The 14,975-nt window shown below is 35.0% G+C and overlaps 2 protein-coding genes across 3 annotated transcripts; both read right to left on the reverse strand.

Moving 5' to 3' along the window:
- Positions 1-1,884: 1,884 nt before the first annotated feature.
- On the reverse strand, positions 1,885-11,662 carry LOC140782229 (exonuclease 1-like). 2 transcript variants are annotated; one of them, XM_073128699.1, is made up of 12 exons: positions 11,398-11,662; positions 11,285-11,321; positions 11,018-11,192; positions 10,828-10,906; positions 8,749-8,793; positions 8,523-8,672; positions 8,323-8,437; positions 3,704-3,753; positions 3,260-3,357; positions 3,090-3,182; positions 2,664-2,881; positions 1,885-2,442 (listed from the first exon to the last, which is right to left on the reverse strand). In XM_073128699.1, exons 1-12 carry the CDS (start codon positions 11,569-11,571, stop codon positions 2,069-2,071), a joined length of 1,608 nt encoding a protein of 535 aa, XP_072984800.1. In that variant the 5' UTR covers positions 11,572-11,662; the 3' UTR covers positions 1,885-2,068. The 2 variants fall into 2 exon arrangements, with proteins under 2 accessions (XP_072984800.1, XP_072984799.1); XM_073128698.1 differs by having other exon boundaries at positions 3,704-3,804.
- Positions 11,663-12,579: 917 nt separating this feature from the next.
- Positions 12,580-14,756, reverse strand: LOC140782612 (putative E3 ubiquitin-protein ligase SINA-like 9). The gene is made up of 2 exons (XM_073129273.1): positions 14,346-14,756; positions 12,580-13,337 (listed from the first exon to the last, which is right to left on the reverse strand). The coding sequence occupies exons 1-2, from the start codon at positions 14,691-14,693 to the stop codon at positions 12,681-12,683; spliced, it is 1,005 nt and encodes a 334-aa protein (XP_072985374.1). The 5' UTR covers positions 14,694-14,756; the 3' UTR covers positions 12,580-12,680.
- Positions 14,757-14,975: the final 219 nt, after the last annotated feature.

Genomic DNA, 14,975 nt, shown 5'->3' on the forward strand with positions numbered 1-14,975 from the left:
CCCTTATTTGAAACCCCGTGGACTTTGCTAGCAATGAGTGTCACTCGGTTAACTGATGGGCGTGAGAGATGCATGGTTTGTGTCCTCTGATAAGACTGTGAGTAGTCTTATCTCCTAGACGCCTTTCTTAAATTAAGATATATTATATCTTATGTACACGCATATTTTGACCTCCAACATGATTATATGATTTTATCTAGAGATAATTACAGTCGAGCATATTTTATCATACATTCGATTATGCTGATTTGGGATATGAGTACATTGGTGATATATATAGAGATGATTAGAGATGATTCTACTGTTATGATTATTTACCGAGTTGATATGTAGCATGAGTATGCATATGTTGACGATATAGTTAGAGATTACATTGCATCATTTTCTCTTGATTCCTATTCCACCTAAATTCCTGTTATGCTTTGACTTGTTATCATACTGGATATATGCATTCAATCTAACATTTAGCAGGAAAGCATGAAATGTGATTGATAGGATAGCTAATAGAAAGCATGAGGATACCCGAGTAGGCGCCAGGGTTAGGGGTGCCTGGAGTGATGATTATGGTCGCTGATATGCGATATCTCGTGGCCCATGCCCGAGGTCAGTTAAGTCTGTGCGCACAGACAATCGGACACATGCCGTTCGCGAGGGCATATGTGGCGAGTTATCCTCACGAGGTTTCTATCAACTATGTAGGGTGCTCGGTCCGGATGGATGTTGATACCCCTAGCGGATGGTAGGGTATGGTTATATTTGAGATACTCCTTGCGGATAGCAGAGTATGCTCTGAGCCTTCGGGCATGATGTTGAGACCGGGTACCGGGTGTTGACTGTGCACAGTGGTCTAGTATGTCAATATTATACTGAGATATTGGTGATGATTATGATGTTGAGAAATGCATATGATTTCATTATCATTTGATTACCTAATTATCGAGTGATCAATATTCATCATATATGATTACATTTGATATTATAACGTGGTCATGGTTGGCATGCATCATGCGTCATATTTGAGAGAGAGTTATGATGATAGTATGATATGGAGATTTGTTTACTCATGGTCGAGAATTATATATTTTTATCAGTTATGACATGTTATCTACTTTTCATTTATATATTATTGATGATACATTCATATACTCATTCATGACATGATACTCTTTCTGATTCATATTATCCAGTACATGATTTACTCTCTATTTGGCATCACTGATTCGGGGTAAGGTCTATTCACTAAGCCTTTTGCTCATGACTCTCTTTATTTCTTTTCTAAACCCCCTCAGATATGTGGTACGTGATAGCGACTTGAGAAGATATTTTAGAGCGATGATGAGGTGAGCTATAGATGCGAGATGGTATAGATGATAGTTTATATAGAAATTGAGTTGTACTAGTATTTGATATTTGTACTCTTTTGTATTAAACGATGATTTGTATAATACAGGTCGAATCATAGTGTACTCTTGTATTAATTATTTTAGTTATATCTTGATAGTTTGTTGTGGCCGGTGTAGGTCCTACCATATTATGTAGCGGTCTAGTGTATATTATTGTGAACTTGAATATTCATATGATAGTATGATGTATTTGGTGATGGATTATGTGATCATGGATAGGTTAACAAGTTTTATTTGATGATGTCATGATTATATATGCACAGAAAAGTATCTATGCATGACAGGCCCCGCCCGACCTGTCGCGTGCGTCGCGCGTGCCGTGTGGGCATGCACGTGTCTTGCCGGGCGGGGGCATTACACTCATAGTACTCTTCCTCGTAGAAACAGGATTTAAGACAAATTTCTAAGCACAATTGGCATATACATATAGATGTCCCAATACGGTTCCCACTTTAGTAATGCTCACAAAGAAATAGGTCAATAATCCTAATGAAGCCTCATAAAATCTTATAAGTTAGCTCCATAAATAGCTCATGAAAGTTACAATATTTTGCCTTCGTTGCTACCACTATATATATTTTCGATGCTCTGTTAATACAAATGATATTTGCTACTGAAAAAAATTAGTTGAATTTTAAACAATAATTTAGCCAAGAGATCCAAAATTATAAATGTTTGAAGAACTTTAGTATGCCAGTTCTTTCATTTAGATTTCTCCGATCAGTTTTGGTTGTGGACTTCTTCAGAATCTTCTCTTTTCCAACTAAAACTTTCGTCCTCAGTTTGGAGTCCACACTTTCCTGCGACAATAATGGACATGATATGATGGATAGTTCCTCATTTTCCAGAACTGAAATTGACTGACTTATGTTCTGGATCTCCGACTTGTTTTCCAACTTCCTCTTCTTGAATGGATTGTTATCAGGAACCTCATTGTGTTCTGCTTCCTTCTCCATTAGTTGAGAACTTTGCGGCACAACCAATTTGCTGAGTGCAACAGCTTCCTTCATGTACTTTTGGCAATCTATCTCTTCAATAACTGTCAATATGTTATAATTTAGAACATTAACTTCTCATAGTAGATGAGTATATTTCAATGTTTACAGATGGATAACTTTGAAGGGTTGATACATATTTGATCACATGGAAAAAAGTAACATGTTGAAGCATGTGATTTAGAGGTAACTGAATGTAGATATAATTAGAATAGGTACTTGAATTTGCCGATCCTTCCATGAGGTATGCTTTAGATATAATTACCTATAATCTCTTCCTTCCTTGGTTGTGATAAGGAAATGGTGATTGAACTTTCTTCTGCTGACATTGTGTAAGAATCATGCCTCTCGCTACGATCAGAAGATGGGATTCCCACATAATATATGCAGCTTTCAGCTATAGGAAACTGGTCAAATGCTTCCATTGTAATAGGATTCAGGCGGCCCTCAGCAATGCCAGCAGCTATTGATGGTGGAAGTTCTCTTTAGCCATTAAGATGGTCAAGGAAAGAATGATTTTATATTATGTGATTGATTAACTTAACTGTTTTCAAGTATGCCTTTTTCTTGTAGAGGGTAGGAAAAGCTATCCAAAATCATTCAGTAGATTAAATAAATAAAAAACTACTAGAAAAGTTTTCTAACCAGATTACTAGTATATTAATCTATTGGGATCACTTATTTAGGATACGGTCCAAGCATATCTAATTCTCCGTTCAGACACTGCAGATGTTCATGTTCCAAAGGCTTCAAATGTCTTATTGACTTAGTTTCTGCATCATATCTGCATGGCGTAGAGAAAATAATCAAAGTTGTGGATGAAAGACATCAGACAAGAGGGATTTGACTAGAAAATCTTACACTCGAGCATGATGAAAGACAGCAAGAGCTTTTCTAAAAGAATCAGAGTAGTCTTCTGGCACTCGATACCTTTTATCAAGTTTCAAAGTTGATAAAACCTGCCAGAACAGCAATATAAGAAAACAAAAGGAAAAAAACCATGACATTCTTATATTAAAAAAAAAGTATGTAATAATTGACATGTAGGTGATCTAAAAAGTAGAAATTCTGAAGACGTTCTATTCACAGAATTTGGAAGCACATTATAGGATATCACAAGAAAAGCAAAGAGATGGATGTAAAGAATATTTGAAACATATAATATAAATCATGAGGTCATTTGGAATATGGCTACACGTGAAAACACAATTTAGTAGGATATTTGAACCATATTACTAGCATTGTTACCAAAATTTCTTTTCTACAACTAAATTTGGACAAGTGTAAGAAAGTAAATAGGCTTACACGATCTAAATTCTTATACTTCAACACCAAGGAGTAAGCTCTTTTAGTACCTATTCCAGGAATAGAAGGAAGGAAATCACAACCCGCTAGGACACACATGCCTGACAAAACATAAGTTGGTCACATGAAAGACTATTGATTATAGAAATAGTAAGAATAATAACTAAAATCTAAAAAGCTCTTTCTAGTAAATGATATATGAGATCACACGAATAAAAGTAAGCACATAAGTTCAAGAAAGACACAAGGGCACAAGAGAGAGGGGAAAGGAAGTCATTGATACCAACATAACCCATTAAACAGGTAATAGATGAACCTTTACAATATTGTATCCCTCTATCGTATCCCTGCGTATTAAGCCATATCCTCACAGTACCCAGTAACTGATTTAAGTTATTTCTAGTTCGGATACTCGATAACCATATCTAATATTTGTCGATGCGTATCTGAGTTGTATCCATACGTGATACGCATCAAATATGCATAAGAGAGGGTAAATGCCATATTAGTGTTTCATAGGATCTATCTCTTCATCACTGTTGCGGTAGTAATTCTACAAAACTAAGATAAAGAGAGAGATGGAGACAGAAATGGAGAACTAGAGTGATTGGATGGAGAGACACATAACCATATTATACTTCATGACAAAGATCGATCATCCGGCAAAGTCATCAACGACAATCAATCACAGTTCTATTATAGCTCATGCCAGCAAAGATTCTATTACAAGCAATCACAATCATCGAAAATCTCTCATGACCGTTGCCTCAATTATAGAAAAAGATAAGATAGAATTATTCATATAAGGAAACTTATGTAACCTCATTTCAAATATACTAGGACAGATTATACATTTCCTATATTTAGTTTTTTATTCCTTATCTTTATTATTTTTATAACTGCGCTCTTCATATATCTATTTATATTCAGGTGATACGTACACCTAATTATTGAAAAAATAAAGGCAATTACCTATTCTTTCTTATTTTCTTTAGAGACTAGACAGCATTTCGAATGAGAGGTTGTTAGAGAGAGATTAATTTTGATTAAAATTATTGTCTCACATTTTTGAATTATATTTGATCTTTGTTTAGGTTTAGTTTGTGCTGAAAATTAAAATGGCTCTATAATACAAACCCAGATACTGACATTAAGTGAAAACATTACAACACTATTGGTAAAATAAAATATGTATCAAATTTAACTAGTATGGAAAGAAAATTAATGACAGTGTCGGTTTCGAAACTCAGTATCTGGATCAGGATCGGCCGTCCGAAGAAACAATACGCCGTATCGAGTGTATCGACCGGTCGTATCGGATTGAACTATTTTTTAATTAAGTAAAATTCTAAATATTATTTAAAATTTCTAAAAATTTAGAGAAAATGACAAGAAAATAAAAATAACTCGTATACAAAGCCTAAAAATTTTTAAATTATATTTACTTAAAAAAAACTATCTCACTTTCTTAAAATTATATATACTTTCTTAAATCAAACATTCATGATGGTTAAAATATTTTTTTATTAATTTAGATGAAGGTTATCTCATTGATTGAGATAAAGGTTTTCTCATTAATTAAGATAAAAAATTTCTCATAAGATAAACATTTGTTTCAATATGGTAACTTATAGCCATGAAGCTTAATGAGAGCTAAACTATACATTGTGGATTTGGTGCCTAAGCTCATTCACTCAATTCAAAAAACTCACACCATCAATTTAGAGTGTTTGAAAGCATAGAAGAGCCAAAGCTAATGTGAAAAAAATCATAAAATTTGGGTCTGAACCCTGAACACTATTGGCCAAAGATATGATGATATTTTAGGTCTTTAGTTTTCGAACATTTATAAAGTTTAATTTCGTATTTTGGATCGTATGCTTTTATTCTTACATTTGGTGTTAGAGCAAGATTTACTCTCTGCCATGGTATTTATGAACAATATCTATATTGTTCTCTATTCGTAGTCAAGATTTTTGTCATAAATTAAAATTTATTTTTGAGTTGTTTTTTATGCAAAAATAAAATTAGAAATCCTTAAGATATTGATTTTCTAAATATTCTATGGTTAAAAAAAAGTTTTTATATCAAAACATTGAATTTAGCTCGAGTTTTGGTGCTGGAATTTTCTAGGTTTAAACTAGGGTTTGTGACTTGGATAAAGATTGAAGATAACCAAAATCTGCAAAAATGCCATTTTCTAATATAGTTTTGAAAAAATGTCATTTCCTATTATTTTGTGATAATACCATTTTTTGGCCACTTAGGAAAATGACAGTTTTGAGATTTCTATAATTGCAGAATTTAATTATTAAATTTTTATTTTATTATATTGCTTGCATATATTATCTATTTATGTTTAGAATAATATATGTAATTTTAAGATGAATTAAATTCTACAAATTGATTGATTATTTATGCTCTAAATTAATACATGCAATTTTGGGATGAGTTTTGAAATTACATAACATGCATAATATATGCAATATAGAAATATTATCCTAAAACTTTGAAATTTTCAGCATTAAAAAAAGTCTAGTTAGTGATTTATATGATTTTATTTAATTAAACAATAGCCACAGCATCTTTAATTAAATAAAATTATATATTATTGTTTTAAAGATCACATAAAGTAATTTTAGACATTAATTGTAATTAATTATTTGAATATAATAAATTTTATCTCACAAGAATTTTATTATATTTAAATAATTAATTAGAATAGAATATCAAATTATTCATAACTTACCCACAAGAATTATGAATTAAGTGATAATTTGATAGTTTTATCATAAAGTTTAATCAAAGATAGAAAATATCAAATTATTCTCATAATATACCTATAGAATTATGAATTAAGATAGTTTGAAAAACTCTACCATAAAGAATAATGAATCTTATTGAAATAAAATTTACACCATGAGCAAATTTTATGTCATATGATTCATTTTTTTAAGCATGATTTATATTGGTAAAACATAATATTATTTATGCCTCAATTTAACATAAGCATGTAATAGTGAATGCAACATCATGACCTGAGAATTTATTTAATATATGTTGTAATATTTCCGAATTAAAAAAGGATAAATATAATATATGGAAGAAGAGAGTTCTCTTTTATCTAGGATGGATGAGCATTGATTATGCAATAGAATAGATGAACCACTTGCAATCATTGCTACTAGCTATTCAATGAACATTACGCTTTATGAACGATAAGAGCGATCCAATTGTCTAAGTGCGGTATTCATTAAAACTAAAATATCTACTGGTATTCGTGGTTCAGTAAATCGACATGAAAATATATGAGACTTACTTAAGGACATTGATGACCATTTTGTCACTTCATAAAAGGCTTTAGCAAGCACTCTAATTATAAAATTCTCTTCTCTAAGGCTCACCAATATCAAAGGTATGCGTAAGCACATCATGTAGATGAGGGACATTGCGGCTCAACTCAAGAAGTTAGAGGTTGAGATATCTAAAACTTCCTGATGCACTATATCCTTAACACTCTCCCACAACAATATTGGCCTTTTAAAATCTCGTACAACAGACATAAAAAAAAAAAGTCAATCAATGAGTTAATGGCCATGTTAAAGAACAATACTGAGTACAATCCATAGGAAGGGAAAGACTCAAGCCAATCAAAAAGGAAAAGGTAAAACACCACCCCAAACTGATATCAAGAAAGAGGCCAACTATTTCTTCTGTTAAAAAAAAAGACACATGAAAAAAAATGTCAAATTTCAAAAATGGCTTGAGGATACCCTAATATCCACCCCACCCATCACCACCACCATCACCCACGTTATTCCGTGTTTTCATCCCCGTTGCAGTTCGAATCTACGAAGGGCATAAATACAAAAGTTGTAAATCAGAAAGTGACGAATCTAATCCAATTGATTTCGTAATTTTCTGACTACAGGAGAATATCTAACGAATATTTCCCCACAGTTGCGCAGACTGCTTTCTGCAATAAATTCAAATCTTAAAGGGATTATTCTGTAACCTATCTTTTAGTGCACGAACTCATCAATTTAGTATCAGAGCTTATCAGAAGCCTAATGTATGTTCAGATCTGTACAAGGCCTGACAATGAATTTACTGTAGAAATGTTGGGACGATATTAGAGTAATCAAAGTATGGACCATTAGAGAGCAGCAAGGAACGTGATAAGATATCTTTAAGGAACTAAAGACTACATGCTTATGTATAGATAGGGGTGTAAACGAGCCAAGCCTGAGCAAGCCGACTCTAGCTCAGGCTTGGCTCAAAATTACTTTCGAGCCTTATAATTCTGCTCAGGTTCAACTCAGCTCAACTCGAGCAGAGCTCGAGTCAAGCCAGACCGAGCCGAGCTAGAGCTTGAAATGAGAATATTATCAAGCCTCCGTCTCTCCTCCCTCTCTCGCTTCTCGCAACTTGTAGATATTATCAAGGCTTATCGAGCTGGATCCCGAGCCTAGTTTCAAGTCAAGCTCGACTCAACCTATTTTTGAGCCGAACTCAAGCCAGCTCAATTATTTTGATAGCCCTAATTGAGATTAGTCAAGAGATGAAATCAAATGAATTAAAAGTTGCAAACTAAATGTCATTCAGCAATTGAACGTTACCTGTAAACAGATGATTATCAAAATTCTTAAAAGATAGCCCATCTGAGACAACGCTGAAAACCTTATCCATTATAATTTCCTCACCATTCCCATATCGATCCATTTTAAATATAATCTACAAAGCAAGCATCACAAATAGGTATGGTTAAGTATGCCAATGGAGAACAAAAACTAACATATTTAGATTATGCATTTCTTACAGCTGGGCACCCATATGCTATCAAGTCGCTGTCTTCTGTTATGACAGCAGCAATTCCTCCTTGATCAGCATCAAGAGTAGACATATATGCCAATTGTGCATCAGCTTCATATGGAGCAACCAAGAAATCAATATTTTCTGACCTTAAAATCTGAAATGCAACAACCATATGTAACTCATGTTCTGTAATAGTAATTGTTCATTACATCAATTCTTAACATCTTTACCTGAATTAGTTGATGAGCCATTGATGGAGTAATTTGAATAGCTTTCTGCAACAGAAACAATTAAAAGAGGATTGGAAATAGGCATTTTTTTAGTTTGGATAAAGATATATAAAAAGAATTCAACATAAGTGGATGAAGATTTGGCTGAGAAACTATTTATAAAGCAACAAAATATAATACGACTACTAACTATGATGAGCATTACATAATTTGAAGATGAATTTCCAAAATTCCTAGGAAGTCTAGAAATACCCATGGTCGATAGTTGAAAGGAGTCGTTGTCACAAAACTTTGACAGAATATGGGATAATATGATCTGGACCAAAAATCAGCCTAAATCACCACTCTCAAGTCCAAGCGTTTGAACCCCTAGGCTGGACATTCGAACACCAAAACCCGAGAGCAAAAAACCATCACAGACGTTCGAACGCCTCTGATGCTTGTTTGAACGCCCAACGACAAATTCGATTTCGGACTTGTTTTCATGCTTTAGGATTCTTTAATTGTTTTAGCATGTGGGTTAGCCTATAAATAGGTGTTGAGGCAACCCATTTGGATTATACATTGATTATTTGAGGATTATTGATATTTATCTTATCTCTCTCTTTTTCTCTCTCATTTGACTAACTCTAAGTTTTGGCCAATCTAACTTTAATCTAGAAGCATCATTGCTTCCTTCCTCCTTGACTGATCGCACCCCTTGACCCTTAAAAGCAATCCAACTTCTCTCATCCTATCTTCTGTTTTACCAAGTTGTCATCACCTACATAATCTGCCCTAGTTTACCATGTAACCTTTAACCAAAGTTATTATCTATTAAACTATATCCTTTGCCCAAATCATCATCACCAACGCATTCCTCCCGTCTTTCACATCAATTTAGACTACTCATATGCCCAAATCCGTCACCGATTTGTATTCTATGGCTTGCCCTAGCCTACCTACCATAAAATCTAGAATTGAAATCTAGATCAATTAAAACCATGATACGTTCTTAATCGGAACGTACCAAAATGCCTAGTATCTCATTTTAGCTGGATACTTGAAATCTTGATCACAAACTGGGTTGTGCTTATGGAAAATTATCGAGGGAATCAATTGGATAACCACTTCCTGATTTCCATTCTCTGGTTCTGAATTATCAACAATCCCAGTTCAGCTTTCTGACTATTTTCTCATTGCCTTTCCAGGTCTGTCAAATGATCCATATGTGTTGCTGGCATGGAAATGCATTCTTGGAATTTGTATGCTTGGGAAAATCTAACTAAGGCGATCAGAAAATGACAACTTTTTACTCATATACCTCAGTTTCTGGTCTCAAGAGTACTTGTTCTAGAAAAGAGATCAATCTTGTTTCAATACCAGCAGTAAACTAGCTTCTACTAAAAATTTAACAGTGCATTTCCTCAATAATTTTGCAAAGATCAAAAACATCCAACTATGTTATGACTAAATCAGTTGTGGTATAATAGTATCTGAATAAAGAATCATCTCATCATCGAGAACCACCCAATGAGATCCACCAAGAACTTTGCTTTTTACTATCTGATAGTACCCTCACTATATTCTTGCAGCAAGTTAGCAAGTTAGTTCTAAATGGCCTTCTGATATAGCATTGGTTGAGAAATCTGTCAAATCAAATGGTTAAAATATGCTTCAACAACATGGAACAGGAAAACTTCTAAATGGAATAACTTTTGATGCAGATATTAGACTCCACTGATTCTGTAATCGTTGCAAAGATCTTTTTGAGAAGTAAAGCTCTTACTACATATTATTGGCCATTATCTAGTACTCTAGCATTCCAAAAAGTGGTAAAAACATCTTTATGTAATACGATTGCAAATTTAGGCTAATCATTGTGTACTCCATAGTTTAGGAATCTTTGGTTATGTCATGAGTTGGGACTTCCAAGTTTATCACAGTTTCTTTTGCTTACAATCTAGCATACAGCTTATTTAGAGTAGGACCAACAAGCCTAGCTAGAGAATGGCTTTTGAGTATGTTTATACCTCTAATATAAAAGAATAATGGAATTTTGAATTCTACATGAACTCCAAAAAAAGAAAAGAGCATTACTTGGAAGCACTCAACGGCAGCACTAACATTCCCTTCCTTGAGCTTTTCTTTTGCAAGCGCAAGATTCGTCTCCCTTCTCCTAAACAAGCGAAAAAAAAATCCATTATTTGATTTCAACATGAATTAATCTAGATGGGCCTCTATTCCTCACAGAGAATGAGCTGATGCAGAATAAAGGAATAATACTTGCCTATGGCGCACATTCTCCGTGGCCGCCTTACACGGCATGTTTCCACCATCAAAGACAACAACGGGGATGACCTTGTAATGCCGGAGGAGATTAATGTGATGCATAAAGTACTTCAAATAACGCCTCGCGGCATTACTCTGAGAGTTGAGACACAGCTCCATGCTGCAAGAATAAGCTACAAAAAGTAACGCACAATTTATCAAAATCCTACTTTTCTCAACTAGGCTTGTTGGAAATTGCTCAGGTTCGTAGGTTCTAAGCGCTCACCTCCCTTGTGAAGCCATGAATAGGCGTCAATCCCAACCTACCCACAGAGTAAAATTAGGGGGAAACCAATAAGAAAATTAAAAGAAATTGGGTATTTTAGAGTTTAACTTTACCCGTTCTCCGGCGTATTTCTTAATGTGGACGGGATCGATGAACGGCTTCATGAATCGGAGGAGATTTTGGATACCCATGTCTCGCGAAATGCAAATATTTTGAAGCTCTTTCTTACTCCTTTTTTTTTTAATCGTGCTTATTCCTGGGGCGGGAGCAGAGAAGAAGAGGTCCATAATTTGGGCGTGTTATGTGGAAAGGTTTGGAAAAGATTTTTCCCGCGCGTAGTGCTGCTTCTCCCGCGCTTTTTTTAATGGTATTTTTGGAACTTCCTATAAATGAGTTAAAAAAAAAAAAGCTTTTCAATCTGATACAGACTAATTGCTACATTATTATATATCATTTTCAACTAGTTACTTTAGTTAATAGCAGAAATCATATAATGAATTTAGGTCGCTTACAAGAAGAAAAAAAGGACAAGGCCCTCTTCTATCCACACCGCTAGCAATGTTTTTCAATCCAACAACCAAACAAACAAAAATGCTCAACCATTAGCATCATTAATATAGAAGCCCAAATGCACATTCATAGCATCATTAATCTATTATCATCTTTCATCTCCACCAGTTCTACTTTTCATTTCTTCCATCCTTCACAAGCAGCATGAGATTAATGATAAAAGCAACATAAATCTAAAATATAAAGATTGCAGCTCAAGTTAAATACTCAAGTTGAATCTGAAAAGCTCTCAGAATTTCAGATAAACTAACTATATAATAAGAATATATTACAACCGACCAAATCTCTACACAGGGATTAGGCTAGCTTGATTACAATCCAAACAACAAGCTGAGTGACCAATATCCAACAGCTTCCACAAGCATAGAAACTAGAAAGTACTATACGTAAAGCCACCAGCAATCAGAAACACAAACTTCCAAGTATTTCAAGCTAGATTCAATTTCCAGCAAAGATCACCAAAGGAGTCTCAATTTCATTCAGCATTCAAAAAAGGTTCCAGGAAGTAATGCTGGAAGCCAATCTTCGAAAGGAAGCAGTTGTGAAAACAGAGAATAGAATGAGAATGCCTTCAGAACCACTAAGAGAGGAACAAACAGCTTCGGGAAAGAGATGCATTGTTGCTAGTTGCAGAGAAGGTGCAACCAAGCCGGCTAGTGAGAAAAGTATACAGTAAAACCTTTTTTGCTGGCACTTAACTGACAATGGGAGGATTCCTCAGCACATTTTCCATTAAAAAAGAGCATTCATATGTGAATTTGACATTATTTTCAAACAATTTACAACACTTACAAAGCTGTGAATGTAAGATCAGTGTTAATTTACATCAACATCTTATATTCCGAATAATAATATTAAGTGTCATATGCCCAGAAGAATGGAAATCATTGGGCACCAAAAGAAAAGCATCTGTAGGGTGGATTCCTTTCCACTCCCTAGTATTTGTTACAGAAGCCTTCAACCTTACAGTGCTTCCATCATGGGATGTTGACTTAACTTCATAGGAGAATTTCCAACCCAAATCTCCAGGCCGGAGGCATACAATGGAGAGAGCATTCCCCATAGGCACAACACACTTGTTAAGGAGGAGGAAGAGATGGTCATCATGTCCTATTAGAGCTAAAAATGGCTCAGTTGCTCTTAAATTCACTTCAAAATATTGGCTGTAACTGAATCTCTTATAAGACATATTATGCTCCCTAATGAAGTGGTTTAACCACCATCCTGTGAAACCCTTGTAAGTGCAGTTGGGGCATGGGCAGGTGGATGAAGAATAGATGCATGCTTCTTCGTGTGCATGCCTTTCCGCATAAGAAATAGTTTTTAGGCAACCCCATTTGGCATATGAGCAGGAAACCTTGATTGACTCGACAATCTTCTCAAGAGCAATATTACGACTAGATTTAACTTCGCAAGAGCAAAGATGGCACCTATTATGAAGCTTGGACCAGCAAGAAGAACATGCTATGTGGCCATATTCACACTATAAAACAAATATATCAGTCTGGATGAAGCAGAAGTGCAGAAGTGCTAGAAACACCAACTTGAATTCAAATGAAGCAAAGTGCACTTTATTATACATTAGATTTAACGATGGAGAATCAGTTGATAAAATTCATGCAAAACCTCTATATAAGAACTCTAAGATAAAGAAACTCTCGCAAAGTACAGCCATCAAGGCTCCAAATTCTTAAAACCCTCAGTTCTCCAAACAAAATCACAAGGTATTGACTTTACCAACTTAATTCGATAAGGGCATCAAAGAGTTAGGCAACCAAACTAACCAGTTAGAGAGGAGGGCACAAGGGCTTGAAGCAAATAGAAAAATAAATAAATTTACAAGAGAACTAGTATAAGCTCAGTTTAGTTAATTTAACATAAGTACTTTGAGCATCAGAAACACTAATTTGCACCAGAAAGAAGCAGAAGCAGAACTTAAACAAATTTTGTGCAGAAATGATTGGCAAGACCTAATTGCTCTAAATGCGACAAAAATCAGCAAGAAACCGAGATCAAAGAAAGGTAATTACTGCAAACAACCAAATTAAAAAGGTTCACCAAGACCATCAAAATTGCGAAATAGTTAAAAACCTCAATTACCTAACCAAAATCACACCGTATCCAAATCAATTATTTCCAAATTCCAAAAAATCTCATCTTTCCCAACAATCTGATGATGGGGGCGAAATGACATTGAAATCGGAAATCAACGTCGGATCCTGGCTAGAAGAAAGAGGCATCAATCAAGGCAGCCAAACCTAGCTAAGAGAGGGATCGACGCAAATATAACAGCAACCTATCAAAGATCCCAAATCTTGAAATCCTCAATTCCCTAAACCAAGGTAACACCAAACCTAAGTACCCAATCCATTTTTTCCCCAAACCAAACAAGATCCAAGTTTTTTTTAAAAAAAAAAATCTCATCTTTACAAACAAATCGACGATGACCAACTTCACCAGAAGGAAATCAAAGAGGGGCAAAACACCAAACCTGATAGAGAGGTGGGCGCAAGGGCTCGAAGCAAATGGAGCAATCCAGAACATCTGGGTCTATTCTAGCGCTGATTCCATCGCCGTTCTCCTTCAGAGGAGAAGCATTCACTTCTTCGTACTCTTCCTCTTCTTCCCCTTCGCATTCTTCTTCTTCTCCTCCGTCGTCATATTCTTCTTCTTCGTCCTCGAGAATCTCTTGCTCCTCCTCCTTGCCTACTCGTTTGATCTTTAACTTTTTCCCCTTTTTTGAAGAATTCGCATCGATTTCTTCACCTCCACCCCTTACTTTTATGCGCTTCTTGCCTCTCATCTCTTCCTCTCCTTCCTCCAACGAGAATTTTGCCATGATCACAAAAGAACGAGAGTGTCAATGGTGGGGGCTTAGTTGCCGCCTTTATTCGAGGAGATCGGGACGTCTGCCACGCGTCGATGGGCGGTTATGGTATCACGCGAGTGGATGTCTTTTTTTTTAACCATCCAAGAGCTTGAAACGTTGACAAGAGTCGGACTAAAGAACCAAGTCACCAACCCTCCAAAAATTAGATGTATTTAGGCCCACTTAAAATTGAATGTTAAATATATCTACAAGTCATCGTTCTGCTAAGTTGTTATTCTAAATCCCCATATC

The sequence above is a fragment of the Typha latifolia genome, chromosome 2 (genome assembly GCF_019914945.1).
Source record: "Typha latifolia isolate L0001 chromosome 2, TyphaL0001v2, whole genome shotgun sequence".
NCBI classification, from domain to species: Eukaryota; Viridiplantae; Streptophyta; class Magnoliopsida; order Poales; family Typhaceae; genus Typha; species Typha latifolia.

Coding starts and splice junctions, on each gene's coding strand:
- LOC140782229 (XM_073128698.1), bottom strand. CDS start 11,571: ATGGACCTCTTCTTCTCTGCTCCCGCCCCAGGAATAAGCACGATTAAA. Junction 8,438..8,522: donor TAGCATATGGGTGCCCAGCT/GTAAGAAATGCA, acceptor CTTGCTTTGTAG/ATTATATTTAAAATGGATCG. Junction 2,882..3,089: donor GAATTAGATATGCTTGGACC/GTATCCTAAATA, acceptor TAATGGCTAAAG/AGAACTTCCACCATCAATAG.
- LOC140782612 (XM_073129273.1), bottom strand. CDS start 14,693: ATGGCAAAATTCTCGTTGGAGGAAGGAGAGGAAGAGATGAGAGGCAAG. Junction 13,338..14,345: donor TGCGCCCACCTCTCTATCAG/GTTTGGTGTTTT, acceptor TTTGTTTTATAG/TGTGAATATGGCCACATAGC.